This window comes from Nannizzia gypsea, genomic scaffold (assembly GCF_000150975.2).
Source record: "Nannizzia gypsea CBS 118893 supercont1.4 genomic scaffold, whole genome shotgun sequence".
Lineage (NCBI taxonomy): Eukaryota > Fungi > Ascomycota > Eurotiomycetes > Onygenales > Arthrodermataceae > Nannizzia > Nannizzia gypsea.
The window spans coordinates 1203004-1227559 of record NW_003345198.1 but is presented as its reverse complement, the minus strand read 5'-3'; the positions used below and the strand labels follow the sequence as shown (position 1 = coordinate 1227559).

General features: G+C 48.1%; 10 protein-coding genes and 2 non-coding genes across 12 annotated transcripts; 6 read left to right on the top strand and 6 right to left on the bottom strand.

Moving 5' to 3' along the window:
- Positions 1 to 799: 799 nt before the first annotated feature.
- On the bottom strand, positions 800 to 3809 carry MGYG_05116 (hypothetical protein; the record flags this gene model as incomplete). Its single annotated transcript, XM_003172477.1, has 7 exons — positions 800 to 968; positions 1027 to 1229; positions 1287 to 2710; positions 2789 to 2863; positions 2931 to 3147; positions 3217 to 3237; positions 3306 to 3809. 7 exons carry the CDS (start codon positions 3807 to 3809, stop codon positions 800 to 802), a joined length of 2613 nt encoding a protein of 870 aa, XP_003172525.1.
- Positions 3810 to 5055: 1246 nt separating this feature from the next.
- MGYG_05115 (hypothetical protein) lies at positions 5056 to 5799 on the top strand (the record flags this gene model as incomplete). Its single annotated transcript, XM_003172476.1, has 2 exons — positions 5056 to 5461; positions 5546 to 5799. The coding sequence occupies 2 exons, from the start codon at positions 5056 to 5058 to the stop codon at positions 5797 to 5799; spliced, it is 660 nt and encodes a 219-aa protein (XP_003172524.1).
- Positions 5800 to 5929: 130 nt separating this feature from the next.
- Positions 5930 to 7784, bottom strand: MGYG_05114 (adenosine deaminase; the record flags this gene model as incomplete). The annotated part of the gene is made up of 4 exons (XM_003172475.1): positions 5930 to 6538; positions 6586 to 6637; positions 6695 to 7574; positions 7694 to 7784. The coding sequence occupies 4 exons, from the start codon at positions 7782 to 7784 to the stop codon at positions 5930 to 5932; spliced, it is 1632 nt and encodes a 543-aa protein (XP_003172523.1).
- A 224-nt stretch (positions 7785 to 8008) lies between these two features.
- MGYG_05113 (hypothetical protein) lies at positions 8009 to 8958 on the top strand (the record flags this gene model as incomplete). Its single annotated transcript, XM_003172474.1, has 2 exons — positions 8009 to 8242; positions 8296 to 8958. 2 exons carry the CDS (start codon positions 8009 to 8011, stop codon positions 8956 to 8958), a joined length of 897 nt encoding a protein of 298 aa, XP_003172522.1.
- A 2194-nt stretch (positions 8959 to 11152) lies between these two features.
- MGYG_05112 (short-chain dehydrogenase/reductase SDR) lies at positions 11153 to 12085 on the bottom strand (the record flags this gene model as incomplete). The annotated part of the gene is made up of 4 exons (XM_003172473.1): positions 11153 to 11338; positions 11391 to 11547; positions 11603 to 11710; positions 11778 to 12085. The coding sequence occupies 4 exons, from the start codon at positions 12083 to 12085 to the stop codon at positions 11153 to 11155; spliced, it is 759 nt and encodes a 252-aa protein (XP_003172521.1).
- Positions 12086 to 13291: 1206 nt separating this feature from the next.
- Positions 13292 to 13944, top strand: MGYG_05111 (hypothetical protein; the record flags this gene model as incomplete). The annotated part of the gene is made up of 2 exons (XM_003172472.1): positions 13292 to 13799; positions 13862 to 13944. 2 exons carry the CDS (start codon positions 13292 to 13294, stop codon positions 13942 to 13944), a joined length of 591 nt encoding a protein of 196 aa, XP_003172520.1.
- A 275-nt stretch (positions 13945 to 14219) lies between these two features.
- MGYG_05110 (enoyl-CoA hydratase) lies at positions 14220 to 15264 on the bottom strand (the record flags this gene model as incomplete). The annotated part of the gene is made up of 4 exons (XM_003172471.1): positions 14220 to 14269; positions 14323 to 14868; positions 14929 to 15066; positions 15123 to 15264. 4 exons carry the CDS (start codon positions 15262 to 15264, stop codon positions 14220 to 14222), a joined length of 876 nt encoding a protein of 291 aa, XP_003172519.1.
- A 624-nt stretch (positions 15265 to 15888) lies between these two features.
- Positions 15889 to 18219, bottom strand: MGYG_05109 (hypothetical protein; the record flags this gene model as incomplete). Its single annotated transcript, XM_003172470.1, has 5 exons — positions 15889 to 16314; positions 16373 to 17040; positions 17096 to 17440; positions 17547 to 17740; positions 17807 to 18219. The coding sequence occupies 5 exons, from the start codon at positions 18217 to 18219 to the stop codon at positions 15889 to 15891; spliced, it is 2046 nt and encodes a 681-aa protein (XP_003172518.1).
- Positions 18220 to 18746: 527 nt separating this feature from the next.
- Positions 18747 to 19519, top strand: MGYG_05108 (RER1; the record flags this gene model as incomplete). Its single annotated transcript, XM_003172469.1, has 4 exons — positions 18747 to 18815; positions 18903 to 19020; positions 19081 to 19380; positions 19440 to 19519. 4 exons carry the CDS (start codon positions 18747 to 18749, stop codon positions 19517 to 19519), a joined length of 567 nt encoding a protein of 188 aa, XP_003172517.1.
- An 809-nt stretch (positions 19520 to 20328) lies between these two features.
- Positions 20329 to 20434, top strand: MGYG_10549. Its single transcript has one exon. It is a non-coding gene; the product is annotated as a tRNA-Phe (tRNA).
- Positions 20435 to 21747: 1313 nt separating this feature from the next.
- On the top strand, positions 21748 to 21851 carry MGYG_10548. Its single transcript has one exon. It is a non-coding gene; the product is annotated as a tRNA-Phe (tRNA).
- Positions 21852 to 22214: 363 nt separating this feature from the next.
- On the bottom strand, positions 22215 to 23890 carry MGYG_05107 (catalase; the record flags this gene model as incomplete). Its single annotated transcript, XM_003172468.1, has 4 exons — positions 22215 to 23465; positions 23531 to 23710; positions 23762 to 23814; positions 23869 to 23890. The coding sequence occupies 4 exons, from the start codon at positions 23888 to 23890 to the stop codon at positions 22215 to 22217; spliced, it is 1506 nt and encodes a 501-aa protein (XP_003172516.1).
- Positions 23891 to 24556: the final 666 nt, after the last annotated feature.

Here is a 24556-nt window from a genome sequence, read left to right as displayed (position 1 = left end):
TCATTCGTTTGCTCGCGATACTTTTTCAACGGCCGTACCTGATCTACTTACTTACCAATCTATCTAAATAATTTACCTAATGAAGGGAGAAAATCAAAACAACGCTTTTCATCATGACTTCCTCGCCGTTGCATTATTCGTTATGGTAGTCGTCTAAGACATGCTAATCGCTAAGCTAAAGCCCATACATAGAACTAAACAGCCGGAAGCAGAACGATCAAACCACCGCCCAACGCAAGGGGATCAACAACCCAACTCGAGTAAGCGATAGATAGGAGCTGAGAGAGAAGAGGAAGAAGAAACGAAGTGATAGAAAGAGATAACATCCCGAACCACCCGAACTTTTAGTCAGTCCTCCTTGCATTGCCCATTTTCCGTTTTCCCATCCATAGAAAAAGCAAACCCGATGGTATCATAGGTAGGTAAATGAAGTAAATCAACCAGAACAACCAGGAACGGGAAAAGAGAAGAGAATAAGAGAGAGAAAGAGAGAGTATTGAAATGGTATAGGAACAATATTTTTCTTTCTTTTTTTCTTTTTGGCCATTATTCTTTCTTGTTTGTTTAAGTGATTGAGTAAAAGAAAAACTGACATGAGAAAACATGACTCAACTTGACTTGATATCAAGTACAGCACATATATATGGTGTGTAGATGTATGTTAGATGTTTCGTAGGTATATTCATCGACGATATGTTGATCGTCTAGCTTCGGGGTCCTCCTCTTCCTTACTTTTTTTTGCTCTGCAGAACCCCCCTTTTTTCATTTCTTTTTATATACTGACCGTGACGGTCGAGTTTTAAATCTCCAGATCTTCACATACACTGCTCGAACTAGTTGAGCTGACACTTCGTTCAAGCTTGGTTGCTGTTGCTTTTGCATCGGAGGTGCCGGTGATTTGTTTTGATGGCTCTCGAGCAAGCTCAGTGGTCTTGGTACATATCCAAGTGGAAGCGTACATGTTTACACTGGCGTATGTTAGTGAAAAGACGAAAAGAATGGGGGTGAAATGAAATATGGACGTACCGATCAATGCAGGCGCCGGGGAATCGAGCGCCGACTCTCTTTGTAGAGAAGCCACATTTCTCAAAGACAGAGATGTACCATGGCTCGATGCTGGCGGAACGTAGCAAGATACGGCCGCCAGTCTTGAGAGCGTGGTTGAAGGCTGTTGCTTGGGTTGCTGCGGCCTGGGAGGATGGGTCGAACCAGTCCATAGAGTCCATTACCTGAGATATGTCAGTGGTGAAGAAATGGAGGAGAAAAGTGAGCTGGTGTGGACTTACGACTGCGATGGTTAGTGTGCCAGGGGTGATGCGGGAGATGACTTCTTGAATCTCGTCTGTGTGGATGCGTAGGCCGTCAAAGGCGCCTGGGGCAGAGAGCTTGGTGTGAGCCTTCTTGGTGAGGTAGGTTGGGTGGCATCTCTTTGAGAACTGTCCGGCCAAACAGAGCAGGTAGAAGTAATTGTCGTCTCCAAGGAGAGTCTCCTTGACGACGGGGTCGAGCGTGTTAATGACGTATTCCCATACGGCCTGTCCACCTACACCCTGCTCCTTAGCGGCCTTAAGACCACCCTCGAGCTGCTCGCGCTCCATGTAGTCTGTTAGGATCATGTTTCGCTGGTTAGCAGGCACACCTGCAGCCTTCCATGCGAACCATTCTGTTCCGACGATGGCCCAGTTAAGTGGCTTGGAGAGGAGAACTTGTCTGATGCGTGGCCAGAGAGCTCGTTGTTCCTCGAGAGTCTTAGCAGCGCACATCTTCTTGACTTCGCCGGTTAGGCCGAAGATGGAGAAGAGGTATCGGACCAGCTTAAGGGCGTGTCTGGATCCGCCTGTTTCGTAGAGGCCGTGGCTTGAGGAGGTAAAGACGGAGGCATGGTCGAGCCAGAACTGGAAGGCCTGAGATGAAAGATGTGGTGAGAGGTGGGAGATGAGCAAGTCACGGAATCCAGCGTGTTTGCCCTCGCCAAAGATCTTCCAGAAATCCTCGTGGGGGAGTGCGGTGAAGGAGGCTACCTTGAGCTCGAGAAGGTGGTTCTGGTTCGGGTTGAGGTCAACGGCGTGGATGCGGCGAGGGGTGTTGGGCCCACAGAGGTAGTCTAGGATGTTGTCTCCAGCACTGGTGATGGCCAAGATGACGTCGTCGGAGGTAATGTTGAGCAGGCGGTGGTCGACACGGGGATCTTCCCAGGTGAAGGCGTAGATGTATTCCTTGTTGAACTGGGTATGTTTGGTGAGCAGTTCGTTGTAGCAGATACGCCAGTGGTGGTGCTGGTAGAAGAAAGATGGCAAGGGCAGGTTAGACGACAAGTTGACGATGGCAGACTCGTAAGCCTTGGAGCGGACTTCTGGGATGGTGCGCTGGACGGCCTTGGAGAGCTCTGAGCGGTGGTGGGTTGGCGAGAGGTAAGGAGACTCGGTCAGGGTGGCGTCCAGACGGGCGATGGCGTCGTTGTCGTGTTGAGAGAGGTCCTTCTGGCATCCGATGAAGATATAGTAAGGGATACCACCGAGGAGATAGTTGCGTTCACTGGCGGAGATAACAGTTCCAAAGCGGTACTCGAGATAGTCCCTGCGAGCGGCCTCGAGGTTGACACGGTCGACATCGAACCAGGCGCGCCAGAAGACACGGCCTAGCCAGTTGACGTGGCGGTTCGAGACTCCGCCGGTGTAGTTCCTGGTGGCCAAGTCAACGATGTTCTGGACTATTCGTTTATCAAAAAGTCAGCTGTTCTGCCCATCAGATAAAAAAAATAAGCTTATCAGCAAGGTTCGGGCCGCACCGTAAAAGTCGCACACGCCAATAGTGCCGTCATTTCTCAAAAGGGTAGTGAGCGAGTCAACAACCGAGTAGTAGTCTGTTAACCGCCCATTAGCATCTAAAATCTTCATTAACTGAAGTATAGCCCAAAACAAGGATATTACCTGGGATCATGGACAGGGAGTAGCTCATGGTGATGAGATCGGCCTTTGCGTCCTGTCCAGGAACACGGAACTCGCGCGCATCCTGGCAGAAGACAGAGACATTCTTCCATCCGAGACGGGCAAACCGCTGTCTGGCGACCTCGCAGAGCGAAGGAGACAGGTCAACCAGGTAGACATGCTCGAAGTACTGCTCGACGTCGACAAAGGCTGCCATCGCCTCGATGTTGTACCTATATTATGTAAGCACGGTGAACACTTTTAGCCTTTCTCTCGGCTTTTTTTTTACGCACCCAGTTCCACCACCAATCTATTATTGACGTTAGCAGGAAAGAGAAAAGAAAAGGGAGAGAAGGGAGAGAGAGGAGGAAGACGTACGTCAACCCAGACGGGTCTGTGGTCCTTGGAAGCCATCTTGAGCCTCAGCTGCGCTGCCAGGAGGCCGAGCATGTCTTCTCGGCCCCTGAGCAGACGGCGTCTAGTCGCATCGTACACGGAAGCCTGTTCACACAGCGTCAACACCAGTCTGTCATAAGTCTCGTCTCCGTCATGAGCGCGGGGGGAGCCGTGGTCTCGCCGTTGGTTGTGACGATGACGATGATGTGGAAGTACCTGAGTCTGGTAGAAGTTCTCGAGAGCCTGCTGCTGGCCTGAGGAAGCACCGGCGGAAGAAGGGGTATGGAACGGCTTGATGAAGTTGGCGTAGATGAAGCGGCAGTAGACGAGGAAACCTGCGGGCTCCTGGTGGACCTTGGAGTCTTTGGCAGAGGCAGCAGAACCGGCAAACGTGAGATAGAGGGCGAGCACGGCGAGGACAGAGGCGCCGAGGACGATGGGAGAGGTGAGCAGGCCGCCCATCGAGGCGATGGTGGTGGTGGCCATGGCAGGGAGAGAGAGGGAGAGTGGTATATCTTGTTTTTTTCTTTCTTTCTTTGGACTATCTAGCAATTGACTGTACGAATACAGAGTAGAGAGTAACAAGTAACAGGAGAAGGAGGGAGAGGAGAGGGAGAGATAGAGAATAGGGGGAGGGGGAGGGGAAGCTGTGGTTATGTATATCCAGCAGCAACGCGGTAGAAGAAGGAGAAAGCTAAGACGACAGGACAGACAGCGGCGAGAAAGAGCGTAAGAAGAGAGTTAAGGGAGAGCAGGCCTATCAAGCACACATGTGGCCCAGCAGCGCGAAAACAGCACGGGAGTAACTAAGCTAGGGTTGACTAGGAGCTAAGCGTAGGTTGGGCCTTAAGTAAGGGATGGAGATAGCTAAGAGAGTGTGAGACGCGGCAGAGCATCAGAGCATCAGAGCAGCTCGAGATAACAGCAGGTGAGACAGAGAGGAAGAAGCGAACAACACTTGGGTCGCTGCGTCCAACAAGGTGCAAGCTCCTTGTTTACCCGGCGGGGCAGCTGAGTCAGGGCTGAGTCAGACAGGGGAAAGGGACCGCCATTGACCAGTCAGAGGGCGTCTTTCTGCCCATGGAGCGTCCACTGGCGGAGAAGCAGGCGGGAAGGTTCCTTGCTTAGTCATACATGCAACCAAAAAGGCGGTAAAACTTGACAAGTAACACTTTGCGCCCTTGGATGCGCTGGAGACTGAGCTTGGGGCTTGGGGATTGACAGCACGGAGTAATTTATTTAGTATTAACGACGGAGTACGGGGCCCCGAGTGGCATTGCCGCATCTTGGGGTATGGCACTCCGTATCTCCTCGGTTCTCTCTCTTCTCACAGGCTTTTCTCTGCTCTTCACTTCATACTCTCTCCCTTTATTAAGTGTTTATGGCCTCTACTACGTGTTTATGTCCCAACAAGCCGCGCACCCAACGGTTGTGATGACTAAGCTGGCCAAAGCGCCGCGACCTCAGACCGGGGTTGCCAGCTGAAAGATAATCCTTCCCGAGATGCCGATTGCCTAAGCTAACAAATGTATGTAAGCAGCGGGCACTCAGATAGGAGCCCGACTAGGCTACAGCGTTTCTGTACGTGATGGGACGAGCCGGATGGTGTTGGTGCCGGAGGCATTCATATACGTATAAATAAAGGCATAGAACCATAAGAGGAAGAATACCTAGAATACCTACCATAAACCAGAGATAAAGATTATATACTTACCTCCTATACGTGATAGAAATGGCAGTCCACGAGATCCTACCATGCTCCCCCACGGACACGGCCGAGATGGCCGCCCTCGAACGCGCAGCATACGGCTCTAAACCATACACCCGCCTCATGTTCGGCGAGCCTAACGCATCCTCCCTCAATGCGCGAGCACAGAGATTCGCCCAGATCATGGTGCGGCCTTCCTCGCGCTGGTTTAAAGTCATGTCCGACGATGGCAAGATAATCGGCATTGCGCTGTGGGAGTTCAGGACGGAACCAGACTGGATCAAGCACCTCGAGGCGCCCGAGAAAGCCGATGAGTACGTTGAGACGGGCGAGGAAGGACTGCCCGAGTCAGGGTTTGCGGCTCGCCGGGCATCTTTGGGCTGGCTTTATAGCGTCAGGAAGAGAAAGATGGCTGGGAAAGGGCATATCTGTACGTGAAAAACCCTGTTCGGAGTTTAAGCAGGTGATGAACGAATGGGCGTCGGTGCTAACAGTGTCCTTTGTTGGTCGGTAGTGTTGAATCTTCTGGCTGTGCACCCGGATTATCAGCGTCGAGGTATCGGCGGGGCGCTGCTGAGGCATGGTCTTGAAGAGGTGAAGAAGTCGGGCTTGCCGGCTTGGTTGGAGTCTTCGCGGGATGGGTTCCCGCTTTACAAGGCACATGGGTTTGAGATCGTGGAGACAGTCTGCTGGAGGATGGCGGACTATGGAGGAACGGAAGAAGATGGCGATATCAAGTCGTGGGCGATGATCAAGGAGGCAGCATGATCATGATCTTATCTTATCCGTCCAATCGTTATCTTCACGTGGTGATAAGACTGTACATAAGCCGACACGGAATAGACAAAGAGTTTTGATAAGGCAACTAACTATAACTATGGTGGAAAGGAAAGCAAGCCTATTTGCAGTACTCCACTCCATACTCATCTACAATCCATTGACAAAAGGCCTCCCACTCGTCTCGCCACTGCTTCAATCTCTCTGCTTTGACGCCACCGCCCTCGTACCCCTTGTCAATACCCCTCACCCACTGCTCCTCGTCCTCGTCCTCGAAAGCAGCATACCGGACACTATTCTCCGCCAGCGAACCCAGTCCCGCCAGTCCCAGGTTCTCCCAGGCCTGCACCGCCTGCCAGAAATCATGAGACATACCTGACGTCCCCTGACCTAGTAGCGCAGGGTCATCGTTGCTCAGCGATGCACTTACACCGCGCGCCAACAGGGCTGGTAGCGGATGCGCTAGGACCGTGGCAGTTAGTCGTAACACCTCGTTAGAGATAGGGCAGCTCTCGATCATGATCGGCGCTCTTTGACCAGATCGATTAGGTGTGGGTGTTGAAGAGTGAGACCCGTGCCAAGACGTCGGGAATTGAGCAGGATAGCGTCGTAGAGGTTGCGGCTGTGCTATCCCGTCACCCAGACATTCGCCAGCATGGTAGACGAACGGAATGTTAGGTATCTGCGATGTGCAATTGTCGTCGGTAACCAGAGATTGAGCCATAAGCTCCTGCGAGGGGGTTTGCCCAGGGTCCTCTTGGCCCGACCAGGTCAAACCCGGCTACCAGATGAGGATATGCCTTTTTCGCTTCCAGGCAGTGCCTCATACCTTGGTTGTCGTTGTTAGCCTGTAGTCAGACACACCTGCTTCTCCGGATCGACTTACTGGTGAGTATAGATTCTGCACTCAACACCCGTAAAAGCAGTCCAGATAATCCGGCCGCCCCAGAAGTACTTCCCTTCCTCAGTCTTCTTAAATGCCTCGATCTCCTCTCCCATCACAGCAACACGGTAGTTGAACCCTGGTTCCGGCACATCCTGGCCCTCCCTGGCAAACGGCGAGCCAAACACATCACGTATCTCTACCCATCGCACTCCATCTGCCGCTAGAGTTTGTAGCATCTTCCGTATAAACAGTCGGTAGACAGGCTCATAGCCCAACAGCGAGCCTAACGTAGGAAATGCAGCGGCCATCTTCCGCCATACTTCGTCCACACCTAGATGGTGCTCGATAGACGCCTGTTCGCTTATCACGCTTCGTTCAGAAAGCCAGTCCACGAATCCCTGTCGTCCGGTAGATGGGAATGCATTTGCTGCTTGGGCCGCAGGAACATATGTGTTTGGCTGGTATTCAGACGACCAAATAGATACGCTGCTCGACCCTGGCTTGGGAGTAATATACTTGAACAGCACCACTGCCCTGTCCCTTGCAGCCTCCGTATCCAGTGCTTCGGAGGAACATACATGCATACCTTCGACGTCAAGGATGCGTTCAAATAGCCAATCCACCTCCACCATGGCGCCCAAATGACAATGCAACAACGTCCCCTTGGGCATCCGTTTAGCTATTTTCCACAGATGCGTGGATTCAAGCTTTCGCTTAGCTAGTCCGAACATCATGCCCGGATACAGCTCGACGCCTGCTTCATTATCCGGACACGACGGATCATGTTTCCAGATGGAAGCATGTTCTGCTTCTCGGATCCGGGAGACGATGGCGCATGCTTGGCTGGCGATGGGCGAGAGAGCGTTGCGGAAGCCGGTATCTGTATAGACGTATCTTTCTATCAGTCCTAGAGTTCTCTTGCTCTTTTACTTATGGGTATAGGGTATGTATGCCTTAGAGGAGTAAAGGGGAAGTGGAGCGGGCCGGGGGCTTAGTTACCGCTACGGAGAGAGAGTTCCTTGGATATCAGGGCATCTCTGGCGGCGAAGTGAGATGCCAACGCTGCGGTTTCGAGTTCTGTGTCTCCCATAGTGACGGTTCATACATATAAAATGCAAATATGTATTGTAGTGCCAGCGTTATTTCCCCACTGAGGTCGTAGTGAGGCTATGACTCCCGTCTCGTATCGGTGCGGATGTCCGAGGGGCTGGTCCTAGAATTTAGCCGCCGAGCGGGTCGTCGATCCTTAGATGAGACGTGACGAGTTCGATATTTGACAGATGCAAGTGAAAAACACAATCTTCACAACGCAAGATGCCTCCCAACTCCAGTTCCCCCAGTGTTCGCACGACCACGAGACCAATATCACCTATACCATTATCCATAACACCCGAGTCGCCCTTTAAGCAGACAATGAAAGCACTGCTCCGGGATGGAAGCTACTCAGACATGACGATTACCTGTAACGGCTTCATTTTCAAGACCCATCGTGCAATTGTATGCACCCAGTCTCAATTTTTCAAGGCTGCCCTTGACGGCGACTTCAAGGTTAGTCAACAATTAACCACCCGCTCAGGATCTGGCGCTGAATTGGCGAAAAGGAAGCCACTTTGAGGACAGTCGATCTGCCTGACGATGACCACCAGACTATCCAACGAGTTATATCCTTCTTATACCTACAAGAATACCCAGAAAGCAATAACTCAGTATTCTGGAACCTAAGAACAATAGTACCGTCTTCCACGACTGGCAGTACAAATGACGACGAAAAGAAGACGAAAACGGCTAATGAGGGCTCAAATAATGTCCGGGTTTACGTTGCTGCCGACAAATTCGGGATCCCTCTTCTGAAAACGCTGGCAGCAAAGAATTTCACCCGCTGGGTCGAAACTAATTGGAAATCCACAGAGTTCCCAACAGTAGTTGAAGAAGTGATGGCTACGGTACCGCCGCACGATCTGACCCTGCGAAACATCCTTGCGGACATTATATCGAAGAACCTTAAATGGTTTGCAGTGCGACCGGACTTCCTCGCTATTATAGAGAACTTTGGTGGACTTGGATCCGCGGTTATTTTCAAGCTCGTCGATTCCGGCCTCGTGAAAACACCTGAGACTAAGAACCTCTTCTCCCCATCATCATCTTCGTTCTTTGGTACAACGAATGTTAAGACCTGTAAGGCTTGTAATTTGCCGCTCACTGGGTTCAATATCGAGTACCACAATGGAACACCGCGTTGCGTCACATGTAGTGGGCGGAATTGATAGGGGAAACAACCATTCGCCTGGTAAGCGACCTTTGAGAGAAAGAATAAGGGTTTGGCACGTATTTCTCCAGCTTTTGGTACTTTTTGTGTATGATGTTTCGGGTTGTTTTTGCTTGCAAGATAATAAGGGGATTTAGGGGCGAATTTAATGTTCTTGGCGTTACAAATACTTATTACTAATCACATTCACCAATAATCAGGAGATTATATGCTTAGTAATAACTAAGCATTCACTTGGCTCAGTTATAAGTTCGTTGTGAATATTACGTTGGCCAACTACTTAAGGGTAGATTTTGGAATATTCCACTTTGGCTACGACTCGCACACATTACCCAAGGTATCCTTGGGGCATTAGGCCGTTTTGTCCCTTATGGCCCAACATTTGCCCACGGAGGAAGATACCAACTATATTAAAATTTCCCATGCGGTCCGCCGTTAAAAAAGATTGGTAATCCATCGTTCTCGGCGATTGTTAAAGTGCTCGAGAGTATCGAAGGCAATCCTATCGCGATGGAGCTAATCCACCAGGAAAACATGGAGCCGAACTAGACAACCATTAACACTACTTTCACGGTGGGCGGTGATGTTTCCGCAAGAGAAAATCTGAGAGGGGTGTTAATCACCCTCAACTTACTCATGAAGATAATTCAGAAGTGTTCTAAATACTTCGACTTCGATATCTCTTCAACCCTCTTAACTACCTAATAACGAAGATTTGCATAGAGCATACTCGATTTTGCGAGCATGGCATCGAATGCATGAAGATGGCCGAAAACCAAGCAAGATAGCAACGTCCAAGGTACAAAAAAACCCGAAGAAGACCGTACATTACTTCAGTGTAATGGAAAGCGAAAGGGCGATGTTGTCCAAGATTCCCTTACCAAGCAGCAACGAATAGTACTTTGTACCTATATTTCAGCCGCGAAGGAATATCTGGATCCCGGCGCTGCAGTTACCGAGCAAGAGATGGAGAACTTTCTAGCCTTGATCTTCGCTGGTTGGACGACGGATGAACCGAATTAGGCCCCCAATAAACGGGAGGCGGAGGCCACATTTTTGGATAAGCATTTACAGGTCGGGATTTTGTGCCGTGGCCTTCCTACAGTGGACAGGCAACAACGGCAAGCTGCCTTCGGGCGGACAAACATCGAGTTCACCCAAGCCAAAAGCGAGAGAAGAGCCGGTGCGCCTGTTTTCATATGTGCATCCCAACTTGGCCACATATCAATCAATTACCACTTCATCGATTCGAAGGGGCATATATCATATTCCATATCGAAAACCAAGAGAGGCAGCATTTTCTGACGCTTCAAAAGTTGGATAAATACCATGTCAATAAATTGCACCGGTTTAATATCAATCTTGCCGTGTACCTCGCCAGAAGCAAGCTCCACCTCTGGGCCCACGGCAACAATATAATGACCGCACCTGATGCAAAGGATAGCGATCTTGAGTTTATCCCCTTTCGCTTGTGCCGCAACATGCTGAAATCCGATTGTCCACCGTCGCAAGTTAAGATTGGGGAACTCGCCCCGCCAAACCTGTTATAATTTAACATGAAGAATAGCTCTACAGGGGGATCCCGTGGTCTTACATAGCAACATCATTCATAGCTATTACAAAGTAATATGGAGGTACCATTTGTTCCCCCAGGGAATGTTAAGGGGTATGTTCACCTGTTTGGAAATCAATAACTTCAATAAATGTGGGATAGCCCCTCGCTTCAAGTCACCTGGCTTGTAATTATTAGTGCATTGCGTGCCAACATTTAGTTATATAAGAGCTCGCCCCTTGCTGCAACGCGTCTGCTTAAATACCCGGATTTTCACCCTCTATAAGTTTAAAGGATATGTATCTACACCTCCAGGCTTTATCCCAATGGGCGAATCTTGGCTTTAAAATCGGGGAGAAATATATAACATGCCATCCTCTTCAGCGCAGAACCAAACGGTGTAATGTCTGTCAAGTGTCAAAAACGGATCAATGGGTTATAAAACTGCTTAACTACGGTATCTCGAAGGAAACCATTGAAACAGTATATACTGCATTGAAATTTCCAAATTCCGGAAAGGAGGCCTACCACCATGGAGCTCCTGCACGGCAGCTACATTTAGCTTTGAAAAATTGTCACCGACACAAAAAGAAGTATGGTAGCTTGTCATTTAACCAGACACTTTCTACATCTCTAATATTTACCAGGGAGGCTGAGCTCCGTCGTAATTCTCAGGGCCATCAGTAACCTCCCAGCCAGGGACCAAGACATTGAGAAACCTTCCATTGTCTGCCTTGGTGGCGGTAAACAAGATCTTCAACACTGCAGCGGAGCTTTGGCTAACGGTCAAAAAAGCATGTTCGCCACCTAGGTCGGTCTTCACCCACTATCATGAACGTTAGGATGTGCTAAACGTATGGTAATCCTGGGTTACTTACACCAGGGGAGATGGCAACAAAAGTGAACCCTTCTTCCTCGAGGGACTGGGCGTATTGCACTGTGAGCATGTTAAGGGCAGCCTTGGAGATTTTATAGGCCGGTGCAGGAGCAGGCTTGAAGTTTGCTGCCATCCCAATGGAACCCATGGTCGTGGACCTATATAATATCAGTCTCCAGTGGAAACTATTAATGTTCTCCCAGGTACACTTACATGTTGAAGACCTGCTTCAAAGCACCTTTCCTTAAAAGTGGGAGGAATGTCCTTGTAACAAGGTGGGTGCCGGCCACATTAGTATTGAACGTCCACTCAAGGTCGGTCCTATACACACTCATCAGCTAGCTACAAAAAGAGGAGAAGGATACTCCGAGGCTTGCAAAGAACGCACATAGTCTCAATGCCACCGGGAGTGAAGTTCAATACGCCGGCATTGTTGATAAGAACGTCCAGCCCTTTCCCTCCGAGAGCTTTCTCAACTTGGTCGGCTGCCTTCTTTACTTTCTCAACGGATGTCACATCAATAGAGACAAACTCGATGCGGCCGGCGGAATTCTCAATCAATTCTTTCAATGCATCCGTCTTCGTACGTGCAGCAGCGAAGACTATAGACACTTCCGAGGCAGGCTTAGCAACTAGGTCTTTGACCAGAGCAAGACCAATGCCGCGCGAAGTACCGGTAACAAGGTAGGAAGCCATCATAGGATATAAAATAAGCCTTAGACTGATACTCTTTGAAATGTATTCGATTTCGCTTTTGCCTAGGAGTGCTGAGGAAGACTAGCCCTAGGGGGAAATTCCCTGGCCTTATATATACAATTCGTTCATAGCAGTAAAAACGTGGGTACAATCTATTTCCTCCAGGGATATAAGGGCTATGTTCGCCTGCTTTGAAATCAACATCCTCCAGGAGTTTTATTGGGGTGAATACTAATCCGTCTTTAGGCCAATTCGTAATATACAACCACGGAATTCAGTCGTCCTCACTGTTGACACGACATAGGATCCCAGTTCATCTTAGTTGGTGATCCTTCGAACAGACGTTTATATCCACTTCCATCGTCAAGCATGCCCTGAAGTAACCAATTGTACAGAATGCGGCTAAAAATAAGACTGCCTGATGCTGGGAATAAGCGTTATTGCGACAGCGATTCTCACTTCTTAATGGACACTTTGACCACCTTTTCAATACGACATGCATACGGAGCACTTCCCTGTAGGTCACAAAATCTGACTCCTGAATGGCCATATTAGTGACGATAGATCCATAATTCGTATTCATACGGAACTGGCCTTACCACCATGACGAGAGAAAGGTTCCGCGGCTTATGGGCCGGGATTTAACTTGCGATCTTCAACATGTTCCATTCATGGTCAACAAGATGTCACCAGCGTCCCTATTTGTTGCTAGTAACCTCTGGGGCGAACTGATCCGTACATTACTACCCCAGCATAGTGGCAAGAGTATGGCTGACTACTCGTCGATGTACCCGAGTTAACTAAAAACAAAGGAATTGACCAAAAGGTACAGCGACCTGTTGAAAGTTCATGTTACGTACCGTGAGTTAGGGAGGAACTTTGGAGCTCAGCATTACTGGCAGCAACTTGCTCGCCACGAATCCACCTCTTAGACACATTCCAGCTAGAGCGAGCTGGCCATAGAAGCCGAACAGGATTCACCAGTAATACCTATTAATGATTGTTCAATTGGCTATTCTTTGATCTACCATCGGCTCTATGATATCATACCCATTGAACTTGTTTCCATGCTGTGGCGAACATTGGTTGAGTGATAGTATATAACAATGGCATAGATACGATCTCTACTCTCTCTATCAGAGTTCATACCGCATACCCATCAATTCAAAGAAGAGTCAGAAATAAACACATATTAGTACAACCATCATGTCTGGAATTGGAGACAACTGGGCTACTTCCCAGCGCCGCTCGCAGCGCACCACTCGTAGCACTGCCCAGGGAGGTCAAGACTTCACCGAAGAAATCAACGAAGACATTATGTCTACCGACCCAAACTCCCAGGCTCAGAGATGGGAGTCCAAGAAGTATGCCCAGCATACTCACTTGGACGACCAGGCCGAGGCCGGCGGCATGGGCTCCTCGGGCTCTCGTAACCTGGAAGGCGGACAAGGTATGAGAGGCGTTGAGGATTCCTCTCGTTCTGGAGGAGGAATGGGCGGCATGCATGATGAGGGAACCACTGGACCTTATCCAGGTTCTTCCTCCCAGCACCATCAGACTTCCAGGGCCACTGATGATCCTGGCGAGGGTATGCCTGGAATGAGTGGTAAGAATCAGGGGTATGGTGATCAAAGCTATATGACCCAGGACTATGGAAGGCAGGGGTATGGAAGCCATACTGGCCGTGCCGTCCCCCCCGAGAACCAAGAGACTGGTAAGTTTGTTGGGTTTAATTGACACGATTGGAGAGCTCAATTGCTGATCTTGTATCTCCAGGTGGTGTGCTCGGCACTCTCGGAGAGAAAGTAAAGGGAGCTATGGGTGATGTTAGCAAGAAGGCCTCCAAGTTTAGCGAGTAAGCTTAGCTTGCCAACACATCAACAAGGTTGCGTCGGGATAGAGTTGATCACTGAAACAATCAAAATGGATGGATGTAATTGTGAAGGAAATGTATGCTATGAGAAATACCAGAATAATTTAGGGTAATTGTGACAATTGCTGAATGGAGTCGTAATTGTGTAAGGCTTCTTGAATATCTTTAGAGAAATAAGGCTTCTTTAGACATATGGTATTGCGCTGTTCTGTAAAACCTCGAAATAAACGCGTTCTAGGATAATATATATTGATACACAGATCACTCATGCGACCACTCAGGTTTCTTCTTCTCAGCAAAAGCGGTCATGCCTATTCATCTCAAGTTAGCTACTAGTTCAGATTTCACCAAGGAATAAACTTACCGATCTTCTGGTCCTTGCTTCCAAAGAGGCCGTGGAACAATCTCCTCTCAAATTCGACACCTTCCTTCAACGAGAGCTCCTGGCTCTTGTTCACAACCTCCTTGGCAGCGACGACAGCAACACGGCTGTAGCTAGCGATTTTGCTAGCAGTCTCAAGAGTAGCCTCCATAAGCTCATCCTTGCCTCCCTCAACAACCTTGGCAGCAACTCCCCACTCGCCAGCTTCCTTTCCGCTGAAGGTGTTTCCGGTGAGAATAAGCTCCATGGCCTTGCTCTTACCAACAAGCTTGGTCAGACGCTGAGAACCACCGGCTCCGGGGATGGTGCCGAGCTTGATCTCTGGCTGTCCGAAGGTAGCCTTGTCGGTGCAGTAGATCATATCACACATCATAGCGAGCTCACAGCCACCTCCAAGAGCATATCCAGAGACTGCGGCAATGACGGGGGTTCGGATTGTGTTGGCAAGGTGTGACCACGGGGCAATGAAGTTGTCGTTGTAGGCGGCAGCGAAGGTAAGGGGTGCCATCTCCTTGATATCGGCACCAGCTAGTAATATGTCAGAAACTTATACTCCTAAATAGGCCATTGGCCATCCATTATACGTACCTGCGAATGCCTTCTCGCTACCGGTGATAACTATGGCACCGATGCTCTTATCTTCGTCATACTTGGTAAGAGCCTCGTTAAGCTCCTTGAAGAGTGGGCTACACAAGGCATTGAGGGCCTTTGGTCGGTTAAGAGTGACTAGAAACAATCAGCAATGTCTTCGCAATCTTTACTCTAGGGATGGTCAGGCGCACTTAATGCAACACCAGGCTTTGGAGTAGATGTGAGGATATACTCGTAGGCTGGAGATCCGGTCGAGTAGAAGCGGGAGATGTATGACTGCAGAGGCCGGGCAGTCTGCGAGGCCACGAGTCTTGAGCAGCGTCTGGCAAACATGATGTGAGATATATATCAAACTAATTGATATCTATACACAGAAAAACAGCTCTAGCGTTGATGTTGACCGATGTGTACCTGGTATGTCCCAATTCAACGATGATGGTGTTTAATGTCCCTGCCCGCGCCAACACTAGCGCCGAGGTAACTAAATGGAAAAGCCGCCGCAAGCCGCTTTCATGGCTTATCACGTGATACTATTGACTTGGATTAGTAATACGAATCAAGCGCTCTACCAATATTTTTCTGAGGCACCCTTCTACATTTTTAAACCCCCATAAAATTTCAATACTACCGTTTAGTTCTCATTATCATTCCAATAAAACAATATCGTATATTTATTAAATTGCTAATCATGGTCTTGCTGCCTTGTGGGCCATGTAGTTGAGAACCTAGATACTGTGATGATAATATTACTTACCTGGCTGGGTAACTTAACACTTAATAATGATACTAGATCTCTTTTTTGGATGGGTAGCATGTAGCTTCAGGCAAATAGAATTCTTATTGTATAAACATCAATTTTGAGAGTATAGAAGTCTCAAAGATCCTTTTCACTTTGGCAATCGCATGGCCATCTAGTACTTCCAACGCTGATGGCCTATTATAGTGTGTGACAATCCTTCATTTGACAGATAGAATCGATTGACCTCCATCCCAAGTTACTCGTTTTCTGACGGCTAGTTTAAAAGCTCGATGTTTGGTGTCTCTCATCGACTGGTTTTCATCGAGAATATATGCTGAAGGCGCAAATACCAAGGCTTCACCTGTGCGAAGATTGGATATCTGATAGAGACCATCTTCAGCATCCTCCGGCGCAGAATTATCCTTCATATAACCAATAGTGATATGATTCCGGATGCTTTGATACCACTCAGGGCTGGAAAATCGATGGATTATTGTCATTGAACATAGATCAATTAGTCGAGGTGATATTGTCGGCTCCTGTGTTGAGATTACCAGGCGAACTCCATGGTGACGCTGTTGTCGAACTATATTTAGAAACTCCTCAGTGAGTTCCATCGTTGCCGGAGTATCATCGGTCATATACTAATTATAATTTAATTGTTAGGGAGGTACACAAAGTTTACGGGGTGTATATAACTACCTTGTGCGCTTCATCGGCAACAATCATCTTGCCTCTTGAAGTGTGAGAGTCGAGAAAAAGCCTAGTAGCTATACGGAATAGTATGCACGCAGTACTCTTATCCACAAAGGGACAGGAAAGGTCCAAGATAGTAATCCTATTATTAACAAAATAGCTCTCTCTAACTTCACCCTTGAGGTCGAGGAAGGAGTCCAGTAAGTCAAGCCTCTGCTCAAGGAAAGGGGTTTGAGTCCTTTGCAGATCAAGTGATTTTAGACGCCTGCGAAATGCAAGATAGTCAAAAGGCCCTTTGTTTTCTTCTGCCATTTGACGCAGCATCGTAGTCACCTGGGCCATATACAGGGGCATTGAATCACCCTTACCAATCGACATAAGCGACAGCATTGTACTGACACTTAGATGTCGAGGCTGTAGCCTGAATGGGAGGACTTGAACCCCGGGGATTTGAGAATATAACTTCTTGAGCTCGTAAAAATTAGAAGGTGACACGAGTACAGTAACTGGGACTTGAGGAAGATGTTGGCGGTATTCTGGCATCACTGATGAAAGAAATGCTGCTTCGCTTGGTTGAGAGCTTATATTCGAACTGTACTCATTAAACTGTAGGACGAGCGTGGATAACGGATTCTTAAGGACCCCAAGAGAAGGGAGGGAGAAAGTGCAGTTCTCTAGTCGTTTAGATTAGTTAGCTAACTGTGTGAATTGAAAGGCCTGGGGTACTACCAATTATGCAACTAGTCGTGTGGGACTTTCCACTTCCTTGAACGCCGCAGATAAACGCCGAAAATGGAATATTGGTATTCAACATCACCCTAGGATCAAAACCCGCAGACATTTTTGATGGTTGATGACCTAAAAGCGCAAATTGAGGAGGCATTTTATGACCGTGGCCTTCGGTGATAGGAGACAGCAAGGTCACCTCCTGTAGGCGAGGAGCTGTATGGCCGTTCATCGATTCATTATGGTCTAAATTCAAAAATTGCATCTGATTTTCCAGGCTCGGAACTTCCAGCTGATGAATAGCTGGTTCGCTATGAGGGCCCTTGTGTGAAAGGTATTCAGTGAACTCTATGACCTAGATCAGCCTCTGTACGCCACATGAAGCCGTAAACAATAATAAAATGTTGTGTACCATGCAGTATAGCTACATTTTTTTGTTCCTTCTCTATGCTACTGGACTTAGTAGTAGAGCATTCTGCAGTCTGATCGGGCTTCTTCAACAGGGTTGAGCACTGCGTGTTCTTGGGAAGGGCTTGCTTATGTTGTTCAACCTTTGGGGTTTCCTTTTTAGGTACCATATTTTGAGTTTTTGGTTCCTTTGTAGAAGGCTTGGGCGTCGGGTTTTTCTTTTTAACAATTGTAGCATAGCTGGAAATCTATTAACGGCATATCAAACGCAAATATTACCCTATATCCATGAAGAGGCTGACTTACCCATCCAGTACGTTGCGGATATATGATTCCTTCTCAGGGTATAAAAATATATAGCTAGATGCAATCTTTATTTTATCGACACTGCGGTTCTTTTCGTACATAGTATACACATCGTTGCGAATTTGCTTGTTTACCTCCTTTCGATGGAAAGGTTTTGCGGTCTGCGTAGCTACCTTCGCTTGGGATGGTGATGATGATGTGTTTCCTTTAGTTGCCTGAGATTTCGCTACAGCCTTCTCCTGAGGCTGGGCTGTTGTCTTTTTCTGAGCCGGTGCGGTTACCTTTGCCTGAGATGGCGGTGATGATGCGTTTCCTTTAGTTTCCTGGGACTTCGCTACAGCCTTCCCCTGAGATTGCGTAGTTGTGTTTGTTTGCGGCTGTGTTGCAGCCTCCTTGGACTTCTTTTTTGCCATGTAACCTGACTCACTTGGAACGCGCACACTGAACTAAAACGAGTTGTATTATCAGAGTTATATATAACTAATCTGAAACTAATCTCTTTGGGTTGGCTGTGCCTTAGAGGGTCATTCTCGATGGATGATCAAGAAGAGTTGAATATGCTTTGTTCTGAAAGGTGCCCAAAGTTTCTACCCGAACCTAAAATCTGTAAGTTGTTACCTGCCAAGATAGAATCACCTGATTACACGTGACACTTCAGCCATGCTTATATCATCGGTTTGTTATATTAGGACTAGCGCGAGTGTCAGCCTCGGTATCACGTCTGGACCGTGCACTGTGGCTTTGCTTCTGCCAAGAAATTTGCTCCAAAAGATAGGTATTCAGGATTAATATTAATTTTATCAAACACCATCGTTGTCGTCAGTCAAGCTGTCACTTTCCAAGTCTTCTCGTCGCAAGCTAAAGGCGCGGACAAAACTCCCTTTAATACACAGACAGTGCTGCCCATCTCAGCCCATACCTCCACGCTTTCACCACCACCATGGATCGTCCGGAACCAGAGAACAGCCCCTTTACAGCGGTTTCCGCGCAAACCTCGAAGTTGAGAAGAGTAAGCGATGCAACCTCGTGGACTTTCTAGTCGCCATGTCTATACTTGCGCCGTACTTGTGGCTAACGAAACCGTGATGTTTAATAGCAATATCAAGCGTATCTCGATGCGTCGACCCCATATACCATGTACCGGTGGATAGGAACCGGCGTCATGCTCTTGTTTTTCTTCCTCAGAATAGTGCTGGCGCAAGGCTGGTACATCGGTATGTTATCGCTTGCTGTATTCTAGCTACCGAACCAAGTCTGACGGACCTTTGCGACAGTGGCCTACACCCTAGGAATTTACCTACTCAACCTCTTCCTCGCGTTCCTCCAACCTAAATTCGACCCATCTCTTACCCAGGACAGCGGACTAGAGGAGGGAGACGCCGGTGCATCTCTGCCTACTAACCAAGACGAAGAGTTCCGTCCCTTTATCAGAAGACTTCCGGAGTTCAAGTTCTGGCATTCGGCAACCGTGGCTGTTACCCTTGCCTTCTGCTGCACCTGGTCTCAGGTGTTCAACATTCCTGTCTTCTGGCCAATCCTGGTCGTATACTGGCTGATCCTGTTCTGCCTGACGAGTACGTATATTCCCGCGTCTGTCTAGTTATCACTCTCGGATCTAACGTGAGGGAATTAGTGCGCCGACAAATACAACACATGATCAAATATCGATACGTTCCCTTCACCTTCGGCAAGACGAAGTATGGCCGCACTTAATGTGGCAGCACCTGATCCTTTTCACACGTGGCTTTAATTCCTTCTGCCTCTACTTTTTTACATTAACGCGAATACGGGGTTTGGACACATATCGACGATTACGGATTTGCAAAGGGACGCCAACGACAACCAAAAACGAAAAAAGCTACTATGACTGAAAAGACTAATTATCCCTTTGAAGAAATTCTTTTGCACCTTCTATTTGCTCTCTTCTTCTTATATGCTCTTCTTTGTACAAACACCTTCCGATACACTGTCTCTGTGTCGCATTCTCCATATCTTTCCCCCTTTTCGTCTCTTATCTTCTTTCAACTCTTGGACAAACAAGTCTCCTGAATTCTGACAGCGTATTTCTACCTCTTGTTTGAGCCCCCTTTAATTTGAAAACAGCCAAGAGAAAAAGGGCATCACGACGATTCGTCGTCGGACGGTATGACCAATTGTTAGCAAGGTTTTAATTTTGTGGCTTTTCTTTTTTGGCCTTCTTATGTCTCTTGTTTTGGATTACGCTGTTTCTTTTGCTATGGTTGTGGCTCGGTAGATGTCAAGTTCTTCTCTTCCTCTTTCCTCCGCTATAGAATTCTGATAGAGTCATGGTAATCCGTTAATGGCAGCGTGTTTCTTGAACATACAGAAGGCATATATTCCAGTAGACCACGCCCAGCGGTCATCCATTCGGTCTGATCTACAACACCATCTGCAATGAACACTCCACCAAGCTGTCATGAGCTGGGGAAGACAGCCATACCTCTCATGGAAATGCAAGTATTTCCACTTAGCATCCCCACCGGCCGATCGACTCCATCACAGGGGCAATGGCGTAGTTGGGAGCGCGTTTGACTGAAGAAAACTTCAGGAACAAGGTATTCTACCTAGTTGATCAGAAGGTCACCGGTTCGATCCCGGTTTGCCCCATTTGACAATACCCAGTCAGCAATTCTTTTTTGCCCTCTTATATTTTTGTCGGTATGGGTCTATCTATGTTAGGGAGTAAAATTAGTCTAGAGGCGCGCGAGTTTTGTGTGATCAGGGCTTTTTACGCCGAGCATCATGTGATTCTCCCTTTCAGCGGCATCATTCGCGGACTATCAGCATGCCAATTGGAAACAACAACCGCCAGCGGGACTCGAGAGTCAGCGTTATTAACAGATGATATCTGTTTTTTGGCGCTGAATAGGTTTTAATGTCTCTTCTGGCTGGGGATAGGGCTAAAAAGGAGTGCATCCTCGAGTTTGTCGTTGAAGATATACCCAACTAGCCTGTCGTAGGGCCGAATTACTCCAGCCAGTGATTCCCCGTCAAATGCAACATATGCAATGTCTGCCTGCATCAAGCATAGGGCCTAAAATTTCCAGGTGATACCCGGACCCTCGAAGCCGAGCCAATTCCTCCTCGCTTTGAGCCGTTGAATTCCGGTTCTTCCTCCTACGAATTTGAGGCTATTCATGTATACAGGCGGTCTCGCAAGAGACCTCGTATCATCACTTCTGGATGAGTGGCCCCCACTTGAATCGTGATCTGATCCGCTTATGTTCTGCCTTATAACACGTTGGAGAACTCTCCTGTTAGATGCTCGAGGTGTGAACTATTAGAAGCATCCACAGGGTCTCAGGATCGATTAAGAGAAGATGCTTTCCCAAGTTGCCGTCAGAGTGCGTTGGATCGCTCGAAAGGCAAGTGACCGTGCTGTGAATGAGGGAAGAGAGCATATCTCCATGTATTACACTAGTAATCAATGAGTTGTGAGGATGCTTGAAATCCATTACATTCGACCGTATGCGGGAGAACGAACGTACCTTTGGATAATAGCGCCATTTAAACAGCGCTCTTTTAGCATTTCCTTGCGAATTCAGCACCATGCACTTAGCTGCCGCCCGAGCTGTTCGTACAGCACTAAGTGATTATCGAAAGTCAAGTAAAATATCTATCAATAGCTGTTCTGCGGGCAGCAACTTTCAATGTGACTCGACATACCTATCTCGGTACTTCTATGATAGGGATTACCAAGCTATTTACTATCAGCCAGTTAGGAGGAACCCTCGACACTTATTGGAAGGGTAACCTGTAATGAGAATGAGACATATAATAAACAACAGATAAATATGGCTGTCGCCTCCACGCTCTCTTGCTATATCCTGCGAGGAAGCGATATGGGAAAGGACAAGCCATGGGCTTTTCGATGCAGAGCCTGGCCATAATGAAGAAAGTCTCCACCTCCACCATGCACTGGGGCAATGGCGTAGTTGGGAGCGCGTTTGACTGAAGAAAACTTCAGGAACAAGGTTTCACCTAGTTGATCAGAAGGTCACCGGTTCGATCCCGGTTTGCCCCATTACATTTTGATTTTTTATTTTTTATTTATACAACGCACACCTAGGTAGACAGTGATAGGTGATGACAGGTAATGATGGGTCAAAAGATACTCTTTCTAAGCATCCTCGCCTACGGACATTTTACCTGCTCAAGTACTGTTGTCATAGCTTACCTAATTGGGCTTTTGATTACGAGGAGGAAGACATATGTTGAGAGGAATCAGGATAACGAAACCCATAATCGTTTGTTAACTGGATAGATAGAAGTATTTTGCTTCTTAGCTTAGAATTGTTCGGGCTATAAGTTCGGGTTTAAATGTTGACATGATCTCAATTTCAATTGGACTACACGCTGGGCTAAAACGCCTGAAATACATACATAATTAAAGGCGTGGCTGTGGTTTAGCAGATACCTCCTTTTCAGTAGCCGCCTCTATCCTGGCTCCGAGGTCCTTGTTGACTCTACGGAACATTTCATAAGTTGCTCTTCTGACCTTCTCGTTCGCCCCCGCCAAATGACCGGCCACGTTCCCTACAAAGTTATCCTGTTGCCCCTTCTCTTTGCCCATGACTTCCCACAGTCTACTCGGCTGCACGAAATCTTCGTCGGTAACGGGTATTTGCTTTGTAAGGACAGCTCCAGCCCACTTCTCGTGCTCTTGGCTGGCACGAACAGGCCGGAAAGCCACTTTCCTGAAGCTAGATGGGTAGTTTGGGTTCGCGCCATGGTTGCCGTCAATAGACATGTGGCCGTCTCGCTGGTAAGGTGTATATACCCTCAAAGGACAGTTCACGGGGATCTGAGTGTAATTTGTACCTAGACGGTGGCGGTGGGTATCTGGGTAAGAAAACAGACGGGACTGCAGTACTGGATCAGCCGACGGTTCGACGCCCGGTACAACATGGGAAGGTGAGAAGGCAGCTTGCTCCATCTCGGCAAAGTAGTTCTCGGGGTTCTTGTTGAGGGTAAGTTTGCCAATGCGGCGGAGAGGGACTTCGCCGTGTGGCCAGACCTTGGTGAGGTCAAATATATTCCATCGGAATTTCTCAGCATCGGCTGGGGAGAGGACCTGGACATAGCATGTCCAAGATGGGTTCTGGCCAGCCTTGATGGCTTTAAAGAGATCCTCGGTATGCCAGTCTGGGTTCTCAGCGGACATTCGGCTAGCTTCATCATTGGTGAAGTTCTTGATACCCTGGTCAGTCTTGAGGTGAATTTGGACATAGTTAAAGCCTCCGTCTGGGGTTATCCATTTGTATGTGTGGCCAGAATAGCCGTTCATGTGGCGATAGGAATAAGGTGTGCCACGGTCTGAAAACAGATGCATGATTTGGTGGGCGGACTCCTGATGCGTAGACAGATAATCCCAAAACATGTCTGGGTCTTTGAGATTTGTTTGCGGGTTACGTTTCTGGGTATGGATGAAGATAGGGAATTTGGCAGGATCCCGCAAAAAGAATATCGGCGTATTGTTGAAGACCCAGTCTAGATTTCCTTCTTCCGTATAAAACTTGATAGCAAAGCCACGAGGGTCCCGTGCACTGTCTGCTGAGCCCTTTTCACCGCCAACAGTGGAGAAACGAGTGAGCAGCTTGGTCTTCTTGCCTACTCCTTTGAGCATGTCGATTATAGTCTGGCAATTCAACCTGTTAGTAACCATGTTTCTAGTTCATTCATTAGAATTGAGATTTGTCTTACAATATCGGAGATATCATCGGTGACTTCAAATTCACCGTAGGCACCAGCTCCTTTGGCATGTACAACTCGCTCGGGGATACGTTCGCGATCGAAGTGTGCCAACAGGTCTATGAGATGGAAATCCTGTAAAAGCAAAGGTCCATTCTCGCCCACCCTCTGCGAGGACTCCGGGTCCATAACCTAGGGTCCATTAGCTGTACTCTCTCTCTTGTCTGTATACGGCGTAGGTACCGGGCAGCCATTAGAGGTGGTATAGACCGGAACCTCGTTGTAGCGATACGTGCCTGAAGAGCCATATATAAGCTTACGTAGAGACAAGAGTAAACAACCAAACTCACTAGGCTTATCGTCGGCTCCCATGGTTGCTGTCAAGATGTTCTGTTAACCTGTATGTTGATAGTTGTTCGCGTGTTTTACGCCACCTCAGGTCCAAATCTGGAAAAAGGGAGAGAGGTTGTTCACGATGCTGGGAACGACCTCTCTTATACCCCGGCCGGAGCTCGCCGCGCTGCCAACTGCGTGTAAAGGCGTGCCATAGCGGGTTCCCGTGCGGGGATGGAGAGCCTATAACACGGGATAGATACATCCTTGGTTCCTTGAATAGGTACCGCTCGGCGATCATGTCGCTGTTGTTGCACTCTAGCCTGACGAACAGGTACTTGGTCGGTACGCTTGCCAATCAAGGTCGGTGAAGGCTTATGTGTGCGTAACCTAGCCACCTTCGGCCCATGGGGATGCGGGGAGAGCTCTGTGTCTTCGGCTACTCAACTGCTTCATCTTCCTTTACGTGTATCTCCCTCCTTCCCAATCATATATAGATCAGGAGGCGCTCTGAAGCTATCAATCTCGTTGATGGTAAGATGAAGATATATAGTAAAATGGCCAATAGGGATTTCCTTATTAGTCAGACGCAGTAGCCTTGCCTGATTGGTTAGAATTACCGTGATTTAATTGGTTAACTCAAGGCTTGGCATAATTAAGGCCTGGACCTCGGTTGAGCAGAAAGTTTATCGATAAGGGAAGAGC